The sequence below is a fragment of the Sceloporus undulatus genome, chromosome 3 (assembly GCF_019175285.1).
Source record: "Sceloporus undulatus isolate JIND9_A2432 ecotype Alabama chromosome 3, SceUnd_v1.1, whole genome shotgun sequence".
NCBI lineage: Eukaryota > Metazoa > Chordata > Lepidosauria > Squamata > Phrynosomatidae > Sceloporus > Sceloporus undulatus.
In genome coordinates this window covers 65204409-65229209 of record NC_056524.1, presented here as the reverse complement: position 1 = coordinate 65229209, position 24801 = coordinate 65204409, and the positions used below count along the sequence as shown (strand labels likewise).

The 24801-nt window shown below is 39.2% G+C and overlaps 1 protein-coding gene across 1 annotated transcript in view; it reads left to right on the top strand.

The window, feature by feature from the left end:
- URB1 (URB1 ribosome biogenesis homolog) overlaps window positions 1-24801 on the top strand; it is an 81366-nt gene that overhangs the window by 9615 nt on the left and 46950 nt on the right. Inside the window, 9 exon segments of the mRNA XM_042458659.1 lie at window positions 1-74; window positions 3341-3536; window positions 4495-4632; window positions 6639-6812; window positions 7906-8050; window positions 9646-9768; window positions 14597-14709; window positions 15491-15604; window positions 23390-23506. Of these exon segments, the coding sequence (XP_042314593.1) occupies window positions 1-74; window positions 3341-3536; window positions 4495-4632; window positions 6639-6812; window positions 7906-8050; window positions 9646-9768; window positions 14597-14709; window positions 15491-15604; window positions 23390-23506 (1194 nt within the window).

Genomic DNA, 24801 nt, shown 5'->3' with positions numbered 1-24801 from the left:
TTTTTAATGGATCTCTGCTGCTCTCTGAAGCATGGCATTAATTTTTATGATCCAAGTCTTGGCACATCTGGAAGGTATTCAAATTATCTGGTACTTAAAGTCTTCTTTTTCTTTTCTACTGTTCCTCTTTGTTATTATTTTCAGCTTTGTTTAGGTTCAGAGCAAAATCTTACGCGGTCTTATCTTTCACTGCCTTATGTCTTCTATGAATGATGTCCTCCATACAGAGAGGAAGGGGTAGTGTAGTAAGGTTTTCACAACATGTTGCCATCTACAAGCATAGCTCCAGAACTTAGAAAAGTGAATGTTTTGAACTTTATTTCCATGCTAGCTTGAGGATTGTGGAATTTTAATTTGAAAAGTAACTTTTCTAAACTTTGGCCCAACCCTCAAAACATTGGGATTGGCAGCTTCTCAACTGTCTTCCCAGTGCAATTTTTTCTTCATTCCCTCAGCTTTTTGGCAAGTGTGTATTCCATAGCAAGGAAAGGACAGAACACCAGTAAGAGTATTCTGCTTGTTTACTAAGAGTATGAGACTTTTTGGTTTGATTTAAACATACCTTATTTTCTGGCGTATAAGACAACTTTTTAGCCCCGAAAAATCTGCTTAAAAGTTGGGGGTTGTCTTATACGCCGGGTTAAGCCCCGGCCTGCTCCTGCCTTCCCAGGCCTCCAAAGGAGGAGCCCTTAGAGGAAGCAGAAGAAGCTGGAAAGGAGTTGAGGGCGGAGGTGGTGCCGTTTGAGAGCTGGCTTGCATGGAGTGGGGTGGCGAAGAATGGGATGTGGACCGAGGAATCGGGCTTGCAGCTGCGATCCCGCGGGCGGGAGTGAGGGAGTGGCCATTTGGGCAGAGGCTGAAGCAGAAGCAGGGACGGCTGTGGAGGGAGAAGAGGAAGAGGAAGAGCAGGCCCTGCGGGGAAGGACCAGGCGTGCTTTCTTCTCAGGCACCAAGTTCTGCCTCCCTTGCAGTCGTAGAGAGCCATTGCCCAGAGGTGGGGCTTCTTCTCTTGCTGTGAGGGAGCAAAATGGAGCCTCCAGGAGAGCCCTGAGGCCCGACATATTCTTTGCCAGCCTCCTCCCACCTTCCAGGCCTTCAGAGGCCTCCTGAAGCCGGTGCATGTGCGCACCAGGCCCCCTTAACTATAGTAGGCCAGGGCGCTGCCTGCACGCAAGGCAGTCTTTGCCTGGGGAGCCGGCAAAAAGTTGGGGGTTGTCTTATACGCCCAGTCGTCTAATACGCTGGAAAATACGGTATATTAAACACATATTTACATATATATTAGTTGAGCCATATTTTCCATGTGACTTACAGTAAACAAGTGATAGCCTGCTTAGCTAAAGAATCTTTGAAAATGTTGGGTTTCCTCGTCATAGTTCTTTTCTAAGGTGAGATGGGATTGAGGTAGATTGGAATTGCAAGGGAGAGAAGTGTTATCCCCCGCCCAAACCAGCCCATGTGAACATCCTGATCCTGATTAAGGGGTGCATCTGTACTCACTGTAGAGTAAAAAAAAAATCTGCTTATTACAGCTTATCATGTCTCCTTTAGTTTTCAGCTAAGGCTGTTGGAGAACTGATAATTTTGTTTCTTCTACATTTTAGGCCCTAAAATGTAGGCAATAATTGCAGGAGATCTATGATCTATGTAGGATATCTGAGACATTGAATTGATGCTTTTCATGATATCTCTTTACACTTTTTTCTCTCTGTGCCTGTGACTTTCACCATAGTATGAGTTTGTCAGTAACCCTTTCTGATGATGTTTGCTTTCTGTCATATTGATATATCATCTCAGACTGACATATTTAATAAAATATCCTATGCAAACTATTGTAATCATGTAAGATGTTATGTATATGGTGAACAATAGTAGCATCTTTACCATGAGTTCACTTTTACCATTGTAAAGGGAAATGTAGTTAAAAATAGAACATGCATTCTTGATATATATATATATATATATGTGTGTGTGTGTGTGTGTGTGTGTGTGTGTATGAAAAGTTCGATGGTGGAAAAATTAACACCCCTTTGCCCTTAAATGAGACAAATGCTAAACTAGATCTTGGCTGCAGTACAATGAAACATTCATCCATCCTCAGTTTGCTCTTGTTTCTATGTGTTCTTGTGTTTGGTGGGGTATATTACTCCCCAGTGTTGCTAAGCTGAATTAGCAAGATAGTTTTTTGGTAGTTGCAGTAGGTGGGGAGAATTATACTGACAGGTCCCTATCCAATTTTGCTTTACAAATCTCCAAGGGACCTTCCTTCATTGGATATTTTTGACGTTTTTTGATGTCCATCTGTCAAGGATGCTTTAGATTTCCTGATTGGCAGTGTGTTGGGGTTAGTATCCCTTCCAGTTCTACAATTGTATGATTCTGTGTGGGCAGGCAGCATCCGTCTGAGAAATAATGATTCCTCTTTACGAGAAGAAACATAAAAAAAGTTTATAAGTGCCCTTAACTGCTATAAGTGTCTTGCCTTATGAATAATCTTATATGCCCACTTGTTTATAGAGAGAAGCTTAAAATAGTATATAAGATGGAAAGTTAAGTAAAAATAACCCTAACCTTGATTTCGTTTGACTTCAAAGTGTTTGGAATCTTTGAGGATGTCTTGTTATGCAAAATTTGTACAGTATCTGGACTTGTCACCCCCTCCTGGGTCAGGTTTGAAACTAATATCTTTCTTGCAAATGAAATGAAATAAGAATTAATCTGTGTATAAATAAAGGCTCTTGCCAACTGTTTTTAGATTCTCTCTCTGTAAACCACCTTTTAAAAGATACTCTGAGCAGAATATGTCATTTTTTAAAATTGAAATACAGCATAACTGGCTGCATGCACCCAAGGAAACTTTGAACTTCAATCTGTATCCAGTTGTTAAACCCAACTAGAGTAGGCTGATCAAATCAAGGGGAACTTTGAAAGTCAGTATTCCACTGATTCACTTTCATTGGGACTAACAATTGGGTGGGGATAGTGCATCCCTGCTGATGCTGCTGGACTGCAATTCCCACCATTCATTATCACTAGCTGTGCTACTGGGAGCTGCAGTCCCAACAACATCAGAAGGGCTGCACAATTCCCACCCATTATTTGGGCATCTGCTTGTCAAATTTCAGTTTGGATGGTTCATAACTACCTTCTTTTGAAACAGGAAATTTTGAAAAGTAGTGTGCAAAACTAATGGAGTCTGATCTTCAAAAGTAAAAAATCCTAGCAGTTGAGCTCATTCTATTGTATGTAACTGCAGTAGATCCCAGGCACCAATAGTATTTGAATTGTGACAGTAAACTATCAGATGTAGTGATCTTTCTTTCAAAATCTACCTTTATAGAGGAGGGAACCTGGTGCTTCTGCGCTTTCTCTTGAGTCTAAAGACTGCTGTGGAGGATGAGATGGTTGCTGATCTTATGGTGAACATTTTCAAAGTGTGCCCAGATTTACTGAACAGATACTTTAAGGAGTCTCAGTATTCTTTTGTTCCTAGACTAAAATCAGCATGGATGGACAACATGAAATTACTGAGAAAGGTAAGAATACTACATAAAATACACTTTTTGTATATGGAAGGGACCGCTACCAACATTTCTGCTGTTATTAAGATCCTAGTAATTTATAGTAAGTTCCTTCATGTGATCCTTTGCACTTTTCCCTCTGCATCAAGAACAAGGAATTGGTGACCCTGCAGTGGTCATTGGACTGCAGCAGTCAGACAACAACTGCAAGTTTTAGGTTTACTCAAATTTACTCTACAGCTAAATTTGGTGAGGTGTAGTAAAGTATGTTCAGATAAGAGCATGTTAAGGCATCACTCACTATCAACTGAGTAAGACCCTTTGGGCTCTATTGCTCTTCTCACACCCTATCTCCATGCAAGTAATTAACCAGACCATGTTGCATTTATCCGAACAGTTTTCCCCTCTCTACACCTGTCTTCAAAGAGTGTAACTTGTAGCTCCCAGAAGACAACTACAGTCAGATACAGATAGCACAGATTAGATACAATGCTGCTTACTAGTGGCAGAAAAGAGAGCCTACATTTGTCTTGTACCTTTTTCCTGTGCTGAAGTGTTGTTATCGGCTCTGATCGCTCCAGAAAGAGTATAGTATTACCTTAAAACATGTGATTAAATAGTGGACAATATATAGCCGTGACTTTTGATTATAGATGCTGTACAGACACTATTGACCCAAATTATTGATTAGTTTGTAATGGATGCACTGTTCCAGTCAAAATGGGCTCCAAAAGTGGCTTGTGATTAAATTAATAAAAATAAAATGTAAAAGGTAAAAACAGTAAAAACAAACAAACAACAACTTAAGAACATTTGCTGCCTCCCTTCTTACTTCCAGTTTCTTTCTTTCATGTAGAGCTGGACTTTTAGATATTTATTGTTATCAGTATGTGTCCAGTTGAATTAGTTATAGGGTCATAATCTCATTAGTATCGTTCAACCTTTGTGGTTTTTTTTCCTTCTAAATTTTCAGATCTATGAGGCTCAGCCAGAAATTTCCAATGCTTTTAAAACCACGGAGTTCATTCCACTTCCTAGATTACTTTCTATGGTGATGGTAACAACCATTCCGGCAGTATGCAATAAAGCCATGTTCACCCAAGGATTGAATGTAAGAACTTTTCTCCTTACTGGTTTGTTTCAGGAACTCCTTAGCAGTATTTGCATGCTTTAGTATTACAAGGAAAAACCTCTGCAAGCCTTGGACTGATATACTCCCCCATCCTCTAGTGCAGGCATGTAAATGAATTTGGAAGTGTTCTTTTTTTCTTAACACAACTCAGTGTTACATTTAAACGAAAACAAACAATGGTTACTAAAACAAGATAATTTACAACCATAGTTTAGGACACTGACTTGTTTTGATTAGCCATAGTTCAGTTTTACCATGGTTAACGAAAGTAAGTGAATGTCTTAAACTATGGTTGAAAGTTGCTTTGTTTTTAGAATGATGGCTTGTTTTAAATGTAACACAGAACATTCCTGAAAGATGCCCATCCAACCTCTGTTTAAAGATTTCTGAAGTCCACCACCCTCTGTTACCAGCATTGGAGCCTTAAAATCCTATATGTGGATGAGCCTTGGCAACCTTCGTATACACAGGACTAGAGACTGCTCCTCTATTTGAGCTAATAATAAATTCACCAGACCAAGGTCTCCTTATTACACCTTCAAAGTCCACCACTTTCTAAGGAGGTCCATTTCATTTTCAAATAGTTCCTACAATAAAGAAGTTCTTACTAATCTTAAAATGGAATCTCTTTTCTTATAATTTGAATCAATTGGTTTTGTGCTCTAGTCTCTGGAGATGCAGAAGATAAGCTTGCCCAATCTTCTGCATGAGATAGCTATTGTGACACTTCTGAGTCATCTCCAGGATAAGCATACCCAACTCTGTAAGCCATTCTTCATAAGGCTTGATTTCTAAACTTTTGATCACCTTGGTCTCCCTTCTCTCAACACATTTTATTTTGTCTATATCCTTCTTGAACTCTGGTGTCCAGGATTGGACACAATATTCCCGGTGCAGTCTGACTAAAGCAGAATAGAGTGGGACTACTACTTTCCTTGATTTGGACACTACATTCCTATTGATGCATACTCATCTTTGTCATGTTTGCCTTGTGGTCTACCCTAGATCCTTTTTACATGTACTGCTTTCAAGCCAAGTATCATCCATCCAGTATATGTTCTTTTCCTCCCTAGATGTAGAACCTTAAATTTATCCCTGTTGAAATTTATTTTGCTAGTTTTGGACCAGATCGTCAATGTGTCAAAGCCATTTTGAATTCTAATCCTGTCCTCTGGGATATTAGTTACCCCACCCTACCCCACCTCCAATTTGGTGTCATATGTAAATTTAATAAGCATGCCTTCCATTCCATCATCTGAGTTATAGAAATGTCAAACACCGGGCCCAGGACACACCCTGAAGCATCACTAATGTAAACTTTCTAACTGGATGTTTATAGATTTTTGCTGTTAATATGTGCAGGAAACCCTGTTCCAGATTATACTCATTATGCATTATTGATTTTATTGTTTTGTGATATAATTATACATGCCCTGAAATCCTGCTTGGACATAGGGCTAGGTATAAATGTTTCAGTTAAAAGATTTTGGATGGGCAAAAAAATAAAATAAAAATAAAAATAAAGAGAGAGAGAGAGAGAGAGAGAGTGTGTGTAGTAGTAGTAGTAGAAGAAGAAGAAGAAGAAGAAGAGATCTTACTTTTTCATAAGGTATTGTTAGCATGTTCAGCCTTGAAATTATTATAGAAGTAAAATCATTTGCTAGAAGCTATCACACGTTTTGGGTATATCAGCATCCTCTGGGCCACTAGGAAAGTAGCATCTAATGCCCCGAGGAAAGCAAGATGTTGAAGTACTCTGAGCAAATGATTCTTAAATCTTTTGACTTTAGGCCTCATTTTAAGGCTCTGCATCCTTAATTGGATCAAATGACCTTTTCTCCCTCTTGTTTCTGCACCTTTTCTTACTTATCTTCAGGTCAGTTCCCTTTTTTTCCTTTAAGATGTAATTAATTTTCAGAGTACATTGCTTAAATGTGGCAGAAGAAGTTGAAACACAGTAACAGGGCATTTCTCTTTTATTTTAGATTGCCAGTAAAACGGTGAAACATACAATCTTTTTACTTATATCAGTTGTTCTAAAAAGAGCACTGGAAAATATCAAGTATTGTCTGAATGAGAACACATGGGAGAAGTCCGAAATCTACACTCCATCTATCATGCAGGAATTTGTCCAGCAGTATAGGGAGGCACTCAGCAAGGTACAAATGGAATGGTGCAGAATTTGTAGAGCGCAAAATGTTTCAGAGGAATTCTTGCCCTTTTTCTGTATCTATGTCAATAAATATTCTAAAGTATATTTACTGGATTTTTACTTTTTTAATCTGTTGCTTTTCATTAACTGAGTTCTGATTATGTAAGATGTTCTGAAAGCCTGGAAGCTAAAAGGTGGAATATAAAGGTTTTACTGTTACTTTAAAGTTTTTGTTAAGTACCAGGGATAATTTATTAAACCAAGTTATTCAGGTAGAGTTCAGCCAAATAAGCTACTAGCAAAAAACTAAAGTAATTTCCATAATTGATTACATGGGAGCTTTGAGCATGAAAGCCTGAATGAAGAATCTACCAAGGTTTAGGGTAACTGCTGCTATCCTGACATTTCAGCCATGAACTGTTGTCGTCTGCATTGTGTTCTTAGAAATAAAGAAGTGGTTTTTCCATTTTCCAAAAACTGAAGGCCCTCATATCATTTTAAATCTCTGAAAAAAGGCTCAATTTTTTAAAATAAAAATAAAATAAATTTTGAACCCTCAACCTAAACATATTCTTTTTTGAATAGATCATATCCATGATAAGAAGAATCTTATTGGCAATTGCTATGAAACTATTGGATATATTAACATCAAAAACCTTAAGCCTATGCATTTAGCCTTGGTTCTTCCCAGCTGAGATGAATAAAAGTAAAAGTAAACCTTCCACAGCAAAAGCTTCTCCTCAGATTGAAAATAGTTATTATTTGTAATACAGACCTTCACAGTTGAACTGCTAAGTTAAACAACCATTTGAGTAAACCTTCCAACTGATTTAAGCAATACTCTTGAGATTTGATGGGTTTCAGCATACCAGTTGTGATTTGTTGTTGTATTATTGCTACTGTCATTAATTTATTTTCAAGAAAACCTAAATATTTTCTAAAGAGTAATAGCTGGTAACTTTTCAGATGTCTTTGTAGGACATAGTCATGCCTATTCTCATGTACTCCTGCTTTGCAAATAATTATGATGGATATACTGGAATGCTTCCTATTGTGCAATCATATTTATGAACTGATACTGGTCTTTTTAAAAAATGTAGCTTTTACCAGATATGACGAACATAATAGCAGTCTGGCAGTCACTTTTAAAGCAGGCGAAGGAACATGGACAGAAAGGGACAGTGGAAGATGCTACTTCTATTATGGAGGAAATGGCTGAGGTCAAAGAAACAAATGGAGAGCATGGTAGGAAAGCATTAGTCATCCTATCCAGTGTGCCTGAGAGCAGCAACTATTAATGATTCATATCTGATGATTCACAGCGGCACTGTTCTGTTCTTTAAGGCAACCTCTGCTAATGATCTCTTGTAGGAGTGATGTTTTTAACAGCACCTAATAATGTTCTAAAAATGGAGTTCCTCTTTCAAGAAACCTTTTTGAGTTATTCCCATGACAGACATAGTTTGGCCTGTTCATGTTCTGCCCAGTTCACATTGGGTGCAAATCATTCTGTCTTTTCTACTGAAGAAGTTTCCCCAAGCTAAACGTACATCCCTATGCTGTTCATAGCAAGCCAACATGTTATAGTTGTCTGAAGCTGCATCTACACTGTAGAAATAATACAATTTGACATCACTTGAACTGCCATGGCTCAATGCTGTGGAATTCTGGGATTTGTACTTTTGTGAGATATTTATACTTTGTGAGCTTTGGTGCCACAACAAACTACAAATCCCAGGATTTTATAGCATTGAACCATGGTAGTTAAAGTGGTGTCAAGCTGCATTGTTTTTGCAATGCAGGCAAGGCCTGAGTGTTGGGATAGGACCTTGGAAGACCAGGGTTCAAATCCTCACTCAGCCATGGAAATCTACTGAGTGACCTTGGACAAGTCAGTCTCTCCAAACTTAAGAGGAAGGCAGTGGGAAATCCATCAATATTTTTTTTCTGAGAAAACCCTCTGAAAGAGTTACCATAAGTCGGAGTTGGCATGAAGGCACATAAGAACAAATGCTATCCTCAGATTCAGCTCTTGCTGCAGAAATTAAAAAAAGGATTGCAATAAGTGGTTTCTGTGGAAAGCAACTAGGGTTGTCCAACTCTGCACCACTTCACTCTTAACGTGTATATCCCCTTAGGGCCCCCCAGCCTTCAGGTGGGTGAGACTACTGTTAATTTAGTAACACAAGCAATCCTTTCCCCTTTCCTTGTTCTTTATCTATAAATTCCACTTTACCCCACCTTTTAATCCATCACTGGACAAATGCCATCTCTTCCCTCCACCCAGTGGATCACAGCAGCATATTCAGAATGACCAAATGTCATGACATGTGTGCAGTTTTGCCTTTTGGGCGAAACATCCTTTTCTTAGGTTTGAAGGGTTCGGGGAGGAACAGATCAAGCCACCATTTTTATTTAATGCTTTCAGTGATTTTCTTTTTTCCTTTAAAAAAAAAGGCTGTGGGTGGCTTGAGGTTTTCCTGGGTGGGTTTGGAAACTGCAGGCAGCCTGTAGACTGCTCTTTCCCCTGCTTTAGTGCTTCACTATGAAGAATTTTTCTATCCAATATTATTAAAGCAGGACTGGTGATTGTCCCAGTTTGAATCCAGAAAAGTGGAGTGAGACAGCAGAGTTAGTCTGTTAAATCTATAAATTTAGCTCTGTGATTCTGGTTTAACTTGGTTATTTTTGATCATAACTATGATTTCTCAGTAATGTACTATGCCTCTGAAAAGAAAAGAATACATATTATTTTTCTTATAATTTTATTAGAGAAGTATGGCCTTTCTGTGGATTTGTTAAATTATAAAATCTATTAACCTATTGTATGCATTTTCTAGGTTCAGACGATGCAGAGACCACACTTTTGAAGGCTGTCTTGCTTCATGTTATCTGCCTTTATCAACAAGTTGTTCCCCACTTAGTAGCACAGAGCAACTTTGACTTCAGCAAACTAATAAAAGGTAATTCAAGCACACTTCCTGTTGTGAGGTAATTGCTGAAAATCAGATGCATAACAAGTTTTTCATGTACAAGGACAACAGCCCTTAGCATCTCCATCTGAAAGGATCAGTAAGCAAGTGATGTGAAAGACCCTCTCCCTGAAACCTTGATTAATCCTGCCAACTAGAGAGTGGTAGATGAACTTGGTTGACAATCCCTCTGACCTATTATAAGGAAAATTCCTGTGCTTTTCTGTTTACATGAGCAGTGTTTTTTGGTAGTAACTTCTTACAGATTTTCTATCATCTCATCTCTTGGTTAAATTTTTTTACAGCATCCCAGCATAGGTTTATGATTGCAAAACCATACAGAGCCATACAGATTTAAGCAATCACAACAACATAATTTAAATCTGTATGTAGAGAGATTTTGTAGTGCCTTTGAGACTAACTGAAAGAAAGAAATTGGCAGCATGAGGTTTCATTGACTTCAGTCTACTTCCTCAAATACATCTGTGAAAGGTTATGCTGACAGTTTCTTTCTTTCAGTTAGTCTCAAAGGTGCTACAAGATTTCTACATACAGTACTGATTCTACAAACTAACACAGCTATACAGTATCTTTGAATAATTTAAATCTGTAATGGACCTGCCTTTGAATGCTTTCACTTTAGTTACACTGGTAATCTAGGAATTTAAAGAAACATACATTTTACCTGACAGTGTTAAAAATGCATACGGTATGCCTGTCCTCTGAAAAATAAAACAGTCATGCTAGGTTTCAGATTATATGTAATGAGTTTATGTCAAATCTATCATTCCTTTTCCAAATGGATTTGAAACAGAAACCTAAGTACCTAATGCTTTGAGTAATTGTTAGAATTGCTTAGGACCTTTTTCTTGATTACACCATAAGCTCTAGTAGACAGAATAACTTCAATCCTATCACCCTTCAACCAGCAGGCAAAGATATTTTTATTTTGATAGATTTTTGACTTTCAAATTTACTTGCTTGCTAAAGCTTTTAAGTAGCATACTGGTTGTTTTTCAATCTGTCATGTGTTTTAATTGATTTTTAAGATGTTTACTTATAATTCTGTATTTGATTATTGTTGCTTAGCTGTAGCACTAATTTTAGTGGAAGCGAAGAACACAAATTTAAAAATATCAATAATAGTAAGTTCACTCAGGTTAGTGGACCTTAGTGCTGCCAATTAATAGGAAATGACATTCCCCGTCATGGGTAGTTCTTGTGTCTAAAAACAATTTCCACAGCATAATGTACTAGCTGTAGTGGATTCAAGATTAGGCACAAGCCTTCTGCTGTCTGATCCCAAGAGTTTGGCTGTGTGAGTAATCGGTTGATAGAAATACTGTGGTGGCTAAGATCTTCTGGCAAAAGAGTAGAAAGAGAGCAGCGAGGGAGGATCAGTGGTAAGCCGCATCCAAACTGCCTCCAGCCCAGGGGCTCAGTCACAGCACCAGCATAAAATTAGGCCATGGTGAAAGTAGTCCTAAATTATTTCCAGCATCCTAAAGGTGAGCTGGATTTGGATTTGGATTCAGTGTATCTTGAGCTGGCCTAGTGTAACTGCAATTGGCTCTTGTCTATTTTATTAAGTTGGGATTACACTCATAGTATGTAAGAAGAAGCAGTCGAAGGATTCAAATTATATGTCGTACTCAATGCATATCAAGCTCCTATTGACTCTACTGTGGACTGCAGCAGGAGCACCTCATACAGTACTAAGACATAAGCATTACTATTGTAAACATATTTTATTTGAACTATTTCATCTTACCTGGCATTTTCTTGTACTTTAACAACTGGGTGTGCTATTCTGTTTCATTTTCTGAGTAAGTATGCTTTCCCAATTGAGCGTTGTTGTAACAGTGTTGCTCATTTGCTGTAACAGATCTTGCTGGCTTGGGTAGATGTAGAGGCTTTAGAGATTACAGTATTCTGCCTATAATTGAACAGTTTTATCAGGTCCTAAGAAGCAGTGGTGTAAAATTGTTGGAAATGGTAAAACCATGGCGAAAACCCAGTTTTTTTAAAAAAAAAATCTGGAAAAAATAGAGATTCTCATTTTAAAAATAAGAGGAAATCTATTAGCATTTTTTTTACAGACTGAAAGGCAGGTTGTTACTTCAGTAATGTAAAATAAATTATATACACAATATAGTTATAATTTTGTTTGGCATAAAATTATAATGTATGATATGTTAAAAGTACACTTCATTTAGATAATAATAGGTGATTAAAATGTTGCAAAAGTAAATATGTTCTTATTCGTTTTTGTACTTTACTTTTGCATCACCTTGTAGTTACAAATGGAATTCCATTTTAAATTTTTTGCTACAAAGTCCTGACCCATAAAGAGTACTCTATGATTTTGCTACTTCATTAGAAGCAGGCAACAACCAACTCCTCATCCCAAACAAAGCAAAACAAAACCCAGAAGGAAACTCTCAACAGTAGTAAAACAGAGAAAATTATTTTGTTTGCTCTAGTCTTCCATAGTATCAAATAGATATAAAGCATTCAGTCCAGTAAGAAAAACTGAGAAAAGAATAACAAGGCCAGTGAGTGCACATTGCCTTCCTGCTGACTAGTTTTTAGGAATAATTTGGTTGGAGTAAATACATTGAAATAATTCAAGGTTTTCCATACTTCGGCTCGGTCATTAATCAGAATGGAGGCTGCACTCAAAAAATCAGAAGAGTAGGACTAGGAAGAGTCACTGAAAGAACTAGGCAAGATTCCAAAGTGAAAAGATATATCATTGAATATTAAAGTTAGGATTGTCCATGCCATCATATTTCCAATTTCTGTGTATGGTTGTGAAAGCTGGACAGTGAAGAAATCTGATAGGAAGAAAATCTGTTCATTTGAGATATGGCTCTGGAGAAAGGTTCTGTGGATACTGGTGACTGCTAGAAAAACAAATAAATGGGTCCTAGAATCAGGCAGAACTCTCACTAGAAGCCAAGATTACTAAACTGAGGGTGTCTTGCTGTGGCCACATCATGATGAGACATGACTTACTGGAAGATACTGTAAAAATGCTTTGTAAGGTAGAAGGCAGAAGGAAAAGAGGAAGGCCACATTCTAGATGGATAGACTCAATGGCTTCATCCACACTGCAGAAATAATCCAGTTTGACACCACTTTAACTGCCATGGGTCAATGCTGTGGAATTCTGGAAACTGTAGTTTTGTAGCATTAGAGCTCTCTGGCAAAAAGGGTAAATGTCTCACAAAACTGCATTTCCTAGAATTCCACAACATTGAGCTATGACAGTTAAAGAGCTATCAAACTGGATTATTTCTGCAGTGTGGATACAACCAAGATCTGAGTAACACTGTTGATAAGGTGACTTAGAGGTTTCTCATTCATAAGGTTGCCATAAGTCAAAGTCACCTTGAAGACTGTTAACAAAGACAAAAAACAAATCAAGCCTGAAGCCTAGAAGTCAAGATAACTGAGACTGCTGTGCTTAGCCATGTCAAAGTACTTGTTGACAGCAACAATAAAAATACATACATACATTATTTTAAACATTCCACAATCCAATGATTTGGTTTGTTTGCTTGTTTGTTTTTAATTTTTCTGGAGCAGAAAAATTTCAGAAAAATATGAGATCCCCCCCCCCCCACATTTTTCAGTTTTTTTCCTCCAGGTCTTCGCATAGTTTTAAACTGTTTGGAGCTATCTATACTGTGGTAACCTCAGGAGTACACTACTAAGTATTAAAAGCAGAACTGCTTTAAAGATAGGCTGCAAAATAGATTTATGGTGGAGTACAAATGCACATTTGCTAACTAGAGCTCATCTACACTGCACAATTAATGCAGTTTGACACTGCTTTAGTGGTCATGGCTCGATGCTATGGAATTCTGGGATTTGCAGTTTTGTAAGGTATTTGAACTCTTTCAGAGAGCTCTGGTGCCACAATAAACTACAAATCCCAGGATTCCATAGGATGGAGTGATGGTGTGCCAAAGTGAATTAATTATACAGTGTGTCAGCAGCCTATTATTATTATTGTTATTATTATTATTACTTAATGTATTTATATAGAACAATAAATTTGCATGGCACTTTACAGGCATAATCAAAACAGCATATAACCTGCCAATGGCATACAATCTAAAAGTCATAACATATAAACTATACAAAATTAAACAAGTTATGCAGTTAAAATACAAGCTGTAAAAACAACCAATACATATAATCAAATATAGAATTATAAAACAATATTAAAATACAGCTCCAAATGCTTTATAGAACAAGAAATTCTTTAATTTGAATTTAAAACAAGCAAGAGAAGGGATAGGGCTCCTCATCCAGAACATACCTGATGCTGATACTTAAAGTACTCCACTGCTTCCTAGTCCATTTCTGAACTCTGCTGAGAGTATTGGCCCTTGCTTTTAAGGGCCTACATGGTTTGGAAAAAGGATACTTGAAGGAAAGCGTGGCCCTGCATCATTGTATCAAGCCCTTTCTCAGGTATCCTTTCTGTCCTGATAACTGGGCAGAGCCCCTTATTGGGTGTACTCTATTAATTTGGGAATGCTCTCCCCACGAAAGACTACCAGGTATCTTTATGATGTTAAATGGAGACCTACTTAAAAATCAAATCCCAGGCTGTCTGATCTTATTGTGTGTTCCACTACTTTAAAAAAAAACAAGCCTTTCTTGATGTGTTATGTTCCTGAATATTAGTTGCTTCAGTATGTTGTTCTGTCTTTTGTGTTCTTTTGGAAACTACATAATTTCTTCTGGAATCAAATGAAAACAGAAATAGATGAAATAGAAAGTAATATTGTTTTCCAATCAATAGGTATTATCACTGAGAAAGGGCTGTGCCAGGAGATCCCTCCAGTTCTGCAACATAACATTCTCATGGTGGCTTTAGAACTGCCTGCAAATAAGTTTACCTGGTTCAAAATGCAGGTAGGTATCTTGTTTTAAGATCACCTGTGTGCTGTTCTCTTTGTTTTCCTACTATCCCTATGCATTTGCTTTGTCTTAACTGATTAGAAATAACAGTGATGAGTTTCCTGTACTGCACTATTCCTCTGATTTGGGAATTAGAACTGTAGCTGAAGGAGGGGTGTCTCTCCAGGATTCTCAGGGTGCCAGCACAGCCCACCTTATGATGTGTGATTTGCTCAAGGTTAACCAGTGGGTTTCAGTGGCTGAGCAGGGATCCATACTCTGGTCTGCAAAATTGTAGTCTGCACCATACTGGTTTTTGTTTCTACTTTAATTAACTATAGTTTACTGTATTGTCTGGGTGTAGAATTGTGGTTAACATGATCCATGATGTGACGTTGGCTTGTTTGAAGTTGATAATGCAACAAGTCCAAAATCTTCTAAACTCTTCCTCCTCAAAGCAAAAGAGAAATGCATGCGACAAAGGCTCAGTGCAGCTCATTCTTCCTCATCCACATCATGCTAAATCAGGATAGCTGCTAGAAGCATTCTTCAGCACTGGATGTGTTGGCTAGGACTGCTGGGAATTGCAGTCCAACAGCATCTGAAGAGCCACATAATTCTCTCTGAACCAGGGGCTGTGAAAAAGGTGGCTTAAATTACACTTCAGTACAAGTTTTTCATTTTGTCCCTCAACCTGTTGAGTAGCTTAGTCTTCACTGTAGGTTGTAAACTACAGTGTTTCAGTCTGTTCATCGAGAGACTTTGAACTGTAACCAGTAAAAATATGCTCTTTTAGGATGAAGCTGAGAAAGTTTGTGGTGAAAGATCTGTATTTTATCTACTGTTGAAAATGTTTGTAACAAGCAACCACTCACAACTGAAAGCATCCACGAAGAAATTGATTATTAAGGTGAGTTTTTTCAGTGACCTATTTATCTAAATATGTTTGTATACACAGGGAAACTGTATTGGATTTAGGGTTAGAAAGAAAAATGAATGCTTCTTTTTGTACTGAAGAATACATCACTCACAGCCTGATTGCCCTGTTCTCAAGAAATGGGTTCAATTATGGCTTCTGTACTATCATGTTACTAGCTGTAGGCTGTGAATATCTCTATGGCTGCTCCCATACTGCAGAAATAATCCAGTTTGACACCATTTAACTTCCATGGCTCAATGCTATGAAATTAATAGAATCATAGAGATGGAAGAGACCACAAGGGCTGTCCAGTTCAACTTGCCACGCAGGAATGCACAGTAAAAACACCCCCAATAAATGGCCATCCAGCCTCTGTTTAAAGACCTCCAAAGAAAGAAACTCCATCACATTCTGAAGGAGCATGTTCCACTATCGAACAGTTTTACAATTCTGGGAATTATAATTTTGTGAAATATTTGGCTTTCTCTGGCGAGAGCTCTGGTATTAAAACAAACTACAATCCCCAGAATTCCATAGCACTGAGCCATAACAGTTAAAGTGGTGTCAACATGGATAATTTCTGCAGTGTGGATGCAGCCTATGCTGCAGTTATGGAAATCAAGTTTTGATTAAAATACATAGACTGATACTCCGTAGTGAGAGCTTTATGGATTTAAACTTTGGCGCATTACAAACCACCATTTCGGACGTCCTCAGGACGTCCCAGTTTGAAAAAGGGGCGTCTCTTCTAGATGCCCCTACTCCTATTACAGACAGAGTCTGTAACAAATGGTGGTGGCTGTTCCACACGGCTGCTGCCATTTTGACGTAGCGGACGCTCTGCGTCCGCACGTCACGGCCTGGAAGTGACACCGCGAGTGCGCGCTTTTGCACTTGCGGGTCTCTTCCGGGTTGCCGGAAGGAGCGTGATTTTCGCTCTCCTTCTTTGCAGCGCGGAGGAGTCACGTGGTTTGGCTGCTGCGACCCCTCCACCCTGCAACCGGCAGCGGCCCAAGACCGCCCCTTTTGGGCGGTCTGTAATGGGCCTTTGTTCCTTGTGTATGATAGCTTACTGCTACCTGAGATTTTACTGTTGATAATGAATTCTGTTGTGGGGAAACGTGCAGTCTCTGTGAATATGGTTGTCAAGTTAACTGGAGTGCATGTCATTACTCTATTGAAAATACCTGGCATTGTTACACAGCTCCCTATGTGTTCTTCCTGGTTTCGATTTTCATCTTGCTCTTCAGTATAACATTGTAGTTTTTAGAACTTAGCTGTTACCTGCAGATAGAAAAGCACAATGGTGTCATACTGTTTCTGCATTGATTTACTCATCTTTGCTCTGAGCAAATTAAAAAAGAAACAAGAAACAAGCAAATTACCTTCATACCCCAAAACCTTTAGACAGTGAAAATCTGGCACATTGTGGAAGTCGTACTTTTGAAATGATACAGACTAAGGCCCATACTTTTATATCATTATAGAGCCAGCTAGGTTACTCAGATGGAAATTCCTTGAAGGCAGTTATGTAAGATTGCTTATAAATACATCTAGAAACATGCATGAAGTCTAGTTTATTTCTTTTGCTCAAGGAACTTGGCTACCTTTTTGGTTTTTAAGCTCCAGTGGTTTAGAATACTGTTGGTTTGGGATATGAAGCCTCTCTCCCTCCCTAGGCCAACCTTACACCTGCTTCAGTGTCATCCAATTGGTTTGGGGATTTTTCTTTCTTTCTTTCCAGTATTAAAAATAATTGGTGGTTGTGCTTTTTAAAAAAATATATAAAGCAAGAATGTTCATGTCTGACCTCTAATATATTAAAATATGTTTACATAATATCTAACTTCAATGTAGCTCTTTATGAGAATATTGAAAGAAATATGAGAAACGTTTAAAAAAGATGCAAATAGTTATTTAATTATTAAAGAAACATTTAATAATTCTTTACTTTTTTTCCAGTGACACCAGAGTCATAAAACTACAGTTCCCAGAATCCCTTAGCATTGAGCCAGGGCAGTTAATGCAATGTCAAACTGGAGTATTTCTGCAAGTGTGTATGGGACCTAAGTTTTCCAGATGTTGTTAGACTGTAACTTGCAGCATTTCTCATGGCTAATTATGCAGGAAAGATCTGCTAGAGCTTGCATACCAATAACATATGGAAGACCACATGATTCCCATCCCTGATTTATTTCAATTGAACTTAAACGTGGGATTGTGTTGTGCTCTGGTTCATTACTATGGAACTCTGGCAATTGTAGTTTCATGTGATGTTTAACCTTCTCTGCCATGGAACTCTGGTGCCACAATAAACTACAATTCCCAGGATTTCCTAACACTGAGCCAGGGCAGTTAAAGCTTTCACAAACTGGATAATTTCTGCAGTGTGGATTGGACCAATGTAAGTCCCGCCATTGAATTAAATGATATGTCACTTTTTTATGTTCTTAGGATTGTAACTTATATTGGGAGGCACAGAGAGTTGGGGTGGGAAGACCGAGAAAGCCATTGCTGTTCAGAAAGAAAACTGCCCTACGGAGTCTTGTGCGGCTTGGTACCTAACAGTGCAGCTATCTCTCCTGGAAGCAAAGACTCTATCTTTCCTGCATTGCCCTTGTGCCTGTGGCCATATCATACCTGCTGCTGTCCCCACTGTTGTGCTGCCTCCACCAGCATACTCAAGCCAGTCTTGCCCTTTAAAAAAACAATAGGTCTGAGAAGATCAGAATCAGAGTTTGTCTCCATTTATACTAGGCATGCTTACCTGGAAGTAAGCCTCATCAAACTCAGTTGGATTTGTTTCTGGGTATTGTTGTTGTGTGCCTTCAAGTCATTTCCTAGTTATGTTGACCCAAATGTCATATCACAGGGCTTTCTTGGCAAGACTTATTCAGAGGGGGTTTGTGTTTGCTTTCCTCTGAGGCTGAGCGAGAGTGACATATTCAAGTTTACCCAGTTGGTTTCCATGGCTGAGTGGGAATTCAAACCCTGGTCGCCAGAGTCAGAGTCCAGTGTGCAATCCCCACACCATGATGGCTCTCACAATTTTGTTGTAAGTCTTTTGATCTTTTAACTTAATAGACAGAAACATCCAGCATGACTTGGATGAAATGGAGACATTACAGGGGCTTTAAAAATTGCCTTACTCTGATTTTTTTCTCCAAAGAAGACTAATGCATCTATTTCTAGTAAGAATCAATCAATCAATACTGATATTCCCAACCAAGGGCTATAGCAGCCAGCACAGAATACAGTTCCTGATGTATTTAAAGAAAGACAATTACATAGAATACAGAAGCTGGCAATGCAAAATGAATGACCTAGTGTTTCTTCCAAATGATTGCCAGGCAAGATTAAACCTTTGCTTTGCTTTTACTGTTACAAGCAATGGTCTCTTGTTTGCATTTGTAATTCAGTGTACTTTCCTGTTTGTAACAGATAACCCTATCCTTTATTCTGCCTAGCTGTCTAGCAAGCAGATCTTTTGCTGGGTTTTAGATATGGCGAACCAAAACGTCTACCACGGTGTTGGCTGTTCAAATGCCATGTTCTGTTTTGTAAAGAACCTTGTCATGCCATCCATTATTATTATTATTAACCTTATTATTAACCTTTATTAATATAGCGCTGTACATACAATCTTTTTAATTAGACGGTTCCCTGTCCTCAGGCTTACAATCTAAAAATACACGACACAAAAGGAGAAGGGAATGGTGGTGGGGAAGGGGATGAAGTCCAGCAGTTCTTCTTTACCTCCGAGGCCTGGACCAAGGGAGATGGACTGGAGTGAGGGCTCGGCTTCTTAATGGATAGTTAAAACAAGGCTTCCTGGGGCAGAGAGGGGCTCAACCCTGGGAACGCTTCTCTAAACAATATAGTCTTTAACTCAATTTTGAAACTTGTTAGAGAAGTGATGAGGTGTGCACATGGGGGAAGAAGGTTCCAGGAGTGAAGGGCAGCAAGTGAGAAGGGACAAATCTGGGAGGGGGCAGTGGCAATCCTATGCTGGGACAGGAGACCTTGACTATCAGAATGGAGGGTACAAGTGGGAATGTAAGGAGAAAGAAGTTCAGATAAATATGGAGGGGCCAGTCCATGGAGGGCTTTGAAAGTCAACAACAAAAGCTTGTACTGGATGTGGCAGGGGAAGAGGAGCCAATGAAGGGAGGAGAAAAGAGGAGAAACATGGTCAAAGAGGTGAGCGGATGTGATAATACGTGAAGCTGAATACAGGACAGAGATTAAAGGATGGAGGTGAGAGAGAGGGAGCCCTGTCAGAAGAAATGAAACCAAGACTGTGGGCTTAATGAACCGGTTGTATAGAAGTGTCCTCGACAGAAACAGAAAAGGAATATTGAAGAGTGGATTTAGGTGGAAAGACAAGAAGCTCTGTCTTAGACATGTTGAGCTTCAAGTGCCGAAGCCGCATCCACTGAGAGATAGCAGTCAGACAAGAAGAAACTTGCTGTTCAATCCCGGCAAAAGATCAGGGATGGAGAGATACAGCTTAGTGTCATCAGTGTACAGATGATAGGAGAAACCAAAAGAACTGATGAGTTTACCTAGGGACAATGTGTATAGAGAGAACAGAAAGGGACCCAAGACAGAGCCCTGGGGAACTCCAACAGATAAGGGAACAGAGGACAAGTAAGATTTAAACCAGTCAAGAGCAGAGTTGGAGAACCCAAGGTCAGAAAGTAAATCAACCAGGAGACAGTGATCCATAGTGTCGAATGCTGCAGACAAATCAAGAAGAAGGAGAATAGAGGCCATTCGCCTTGGCCTGCAAGAGATCGTTTGAGATCTTGGTGAGGGTGGTCTCTGTAGAGTGCTGTGGGCGGAAACCAGACTGGAAAGGTTCCAGGATTGAGTTGGCTTCAAGAAAATACAACAAAAATAAACGACCTGTTCCAGGACCTTAGAAAGAAAAGGAAGAAGAGAAATTGGATGATAGCTAGACAAAGAAGAGGGGTCGAGAGAGGGTTTCTTCAGAATTGGGGAAACAAGAGCATGTTTGAAGTCCGAAGGGAAGGAACTTAGAGAGAGAGAGAGAGAGAGAGAGAGAGAGAGAGAGGAGCGAGGGCAGAAGAGAAGGGGCTATAGAGGTTAGGAGATGGGAGGGAATAGGATCAAGAGAACAGGTTGTAAGAAGAGTTTGTAGGTTTGGAAGAGTTTAGCAGCGTAGAGTTCATCCAGAGAAACGGGGGAAATGCAAAAAGTTTATTAGTAGAAGGTACCAGGAGATTAGTAGGGGGCAAATCAGGAGGAACTATTTCAGATCAAATAGTAGTGACTTTTGTGATGAAGTAGTTGGCGAAGTCTTTGGGGGAAAATGAGAAGACGGAGAGGAAGGTTTTAGCAGTGTATTGAAACAGGAGAACAAACGCTGCAGGTGCCTCTTGTTATCGCAAATCAACAATTTATAATAGTTCTGTTTTGCCATAGACAGAGCACAGCGAATTTTTTAGTTGAAAGTACCAGAAGATTAGTGATGGAAGACAAGTCAAGAAGAACTATCACAGATTGGATAATAGTGATCTTAATAATGAAGTAGTTGGCGAAGCCAGTAGAGGAAAATAATGAAGGAGGGGAGAGGAAGGTTTTAGCAAGGAGTTGAAGCAGGAGAACAAACGCTGTGGGCATCTCTAATTAGTGCAGATCAATGATTTATAGTAATTATTTTTCGCCATAGACAGGGTGCGTGAGAAAGATAAAAGGACAAATTTATAATGAATAAAATCGGCCCACTCGTAGTACTTTTTGCAAAGATGTTCGGGCGCTCGAGAGCAGGACCGGAGGAACCTAACAATGGGAGTAAGCCAGGGCTGAGGCCAATTCGTAGAGGAAGACAGAAACAGACATTTAAAAGAAATTAAATGATGATCAGACAATGGATGAGATGACACACTTAGTAGCAAGTCAAGGCAGTGACCAAGAGAATGGGTTGAAGAGTTGGAATGAAGTTGACGATTAAAAGAAGCTAAAAGGGAGCTGAAGCGAGAGGTTGAAGGATTCTTGGGATCGTCAAGGTGGTCACCTAGGATCAAAGTGGGTACTGCATCTGATAGAAAAAGTGTCAGCCAAGACTCAAAGTCTGAAAGGAACTGAGTAGCAGGGCCAGGGGGGCGATAGATGACTGCCACCCACAGCTGTAGAGGAAAAAAGAATCTAATAGAGTGAGACTCAAATGAAGAGAAGCAATAGCTAGGGGGGAAAGAAAGAACTTGAAACTGGCAGGAATTAGATAATAAGATACCGACTCCTCCTCCTCGACCCTCAGGGCAGCTTATGTGGGTGAAAGAAAACCGTCAAAAGAAAGGGCAGTGTAGGTAGCAGTGTCATGGGCTGGAAGCCAGGTTTTGGTAAGAGCAAGAAGATGAAATGATATAGAAAGAAAAAGATCGTGAATTACTGTTGCTTTCAAAGCAATAGAGTGACAGTTCCAGGCTGAACATGCTTCTCCTCATGCCGCCTCCTGAATAACTGATAGATGCCATTGCATTTTATACAGACGTTTACTTCAAAGACGTGGCTAATGGAATTGTGATGTATGTGCAGAACTTAGGGGCTTTCTAAACCGGCATTTGGGACGTCCTCCGGACGTCCCATTTTAAAAAAGGGGCGTCTCTTTTAGACGCCCCTGGGCCTAGTACGGACTCCGTCCGTACAAGATGGCGGCGCCCTTTCTACATGGGCGCCGCCATCTTTGCGTATCGGACGCTTAGCGTCCAGACGTGTCGCGACGCTGCTGACATAGCGAGCGCGCCCCTGGCGCCTCGCTACGTCGCAAACGCGACGCAAAAAGAAGCTCCATTTTGGAGCTTCTTTTTTCGGTCCGCGCGGGAGTCGGGCCGTCTGAAGGCTCCGGCTCCCCCGCGGACCTTCTGGCGGCGGCGGCAGAGCGCCGCAAAGCGGCGGTCTGTACCCCGCCTGTGTTGAGTATGTAGTTTTCTCACCCAAGACAATATGCATATGTTGACAAACCTGGATATGTTCGTATATGGTCTCTAGCTAGATTGGAGTCAACGGTGTTCACTATATTCATTGTAACAATTCATTTGTTATTCAAAGTACTTATAGATAGAACCTGTAGAATCTGAGTTGCTATAGGTCAGGTGCGGGAAATGTGTGGCTTTCCAAGTCTTGTTGTACTGCAACTTTCAATAGCTCCAGCTTATATGGGGCAATGAGAGTTGCAGTCCAGAAGCATTGGAGCCCTGGTGGTGCAGTGGTTACATGCTGGTACTGTAGTTACTCACAGACACAAGGTTGTGGGTTCGATCACAGGCAGGGCTCCAGCGTCCACTCAGCCCTCCATCTTTTCGTAGGTCGGTGAAATGAGTGCCTAGCTTGTTGGGGGCAATTGGCTTACACATTGTAAACAGCTTAGGGAATGTTAGTCCACTGATAAGCAGTACAGAAATATTATTGCTATTGCTATTGCTATTGCTAACTTCTGGACTAAACTGGTCCTGGTTTAAGTAAAGGAAAGTAATGTTTATACACTTTAAGAAGCCTTTTATATAACTTTTATTTCATTAACTCTAGCATCCTTTACAGGGCCATTAGTTAAAAGGTAAAAGATACCTGACATCTTATGTTGTTCAGTCTTATGTTGTTCCTGTCTGTATTCCAAATCTTGATACTTTCTGCACCATTTTCTCCCAGTGGACTTTTCCCATTAAGCAACCACAATGAGAGTTCCAGTACATAAATAGCACCTGAAAGCTTTATATAATGTTTTTGTTTTGTTTGTTTGTTTTTAAAAAACAGGTTCTGCATGACAGTGGAGTATTTGAATATACCTGGAAAGAACTTGAACTGTGGCTTGAGCATTTGGATGACACAATAGAATCCAAAAAAGAAGCAGTGATTCAGTTTTTAGAAAAGGTAATAAATGCACAAATTAGTCAGGCTAATAATTCTGAGAACAGCATTAATGGAAATGTGTTACCATTTATTATTATAGTACATTTAAAAAAAATAAAACCTTTGTGATTGACTTCTGAGAACTGGCATCTGCTAGACAGAGAGAGGGGAACAAAGGAAATGAGATTATAGGAAAAAGCTTTTGTTAGTGATTTCCACTACAGTGAGTAGTGTTGATAAAAGAATGAGGCTCTTTCACCATCTGTTTTCTACTGCTCTGCTATTGCCAAGTGAACAAAGAACATGAAAAGGAAAAGCAGGTTATGTAAACTTCACTTTAATTCAGAATTCTCCCAGGTAACATACAGCTTCCTTTTTTGTGGAAACAGTAATGAAACTTAGCATACAGACAAGTACTGCATGACCAAGAAAGTTGGCTTCCCAGGCAGCTCAGTGATTAAAAATAATAAGATTGTTATTATTCTTAATGATAATCCTTGATTCCCAGGAGTACAGTTTTTATTCTTGGCAGAACCAGAATGAATAAAGATGATCAAACAAACTAACTGCTGCTCTCAACGACTCAAAATATTTTAAAATAAACCTATGGAGAAAAAAAATGCTCCTTGATTTTCATTCCCATTTCTCTCTTTCTTATTTTTATAGTTACATTTGTATTTATATATTTATAGTGTGTATGTATGTGTGTTTGTGTCTGTGTGTAAGAGAGCTCTGTTGATTAAAATATCCATTTAATTAAACATCATTTGTAACCATTGAAGACAGGTGGGTTTCCCTCTGTGTGTACAAGCAGGTGAGACTTTATCATATAATGTCTAGAGTTTAGGCTGTGAGACATACCAGTATATCTTTGGTTGATACTTTCTGTATTATTTTTTTGTAGAAATGTGTTCTTGCAGTTAGCTGCCAAATCACTCAGAGTATTTCAAGGATAAATTTAAATAAATGTAAAATTAAGTGGCCATTTCTTTTAGGAGGGTTGCTGTAAAATGTTGCATTCCAAAGAATACTTGAAAAATAGAGCATAAAAGAATTTTCAAAGTGTTGGCAGCTCTTCTTGATAAGTCACTAAAGTAAGTTAAATATCCAAAGATCTGTAGGATTCATTGGCTGCACTCTTAATGTAACTGTGTATGTAAATATGGGGGAAATAATGCATGTCGTGAAACCCAGTATTCTGTCTGAGCAGTTCTTACCAGAGAAGCGTGTAGTCACTTTGAAAATTGCCCACCATTTCCTCAGTTAAAAATATATATATATCTGTAAGAAAGGGCTGTACAGATGAGAAGAAATTC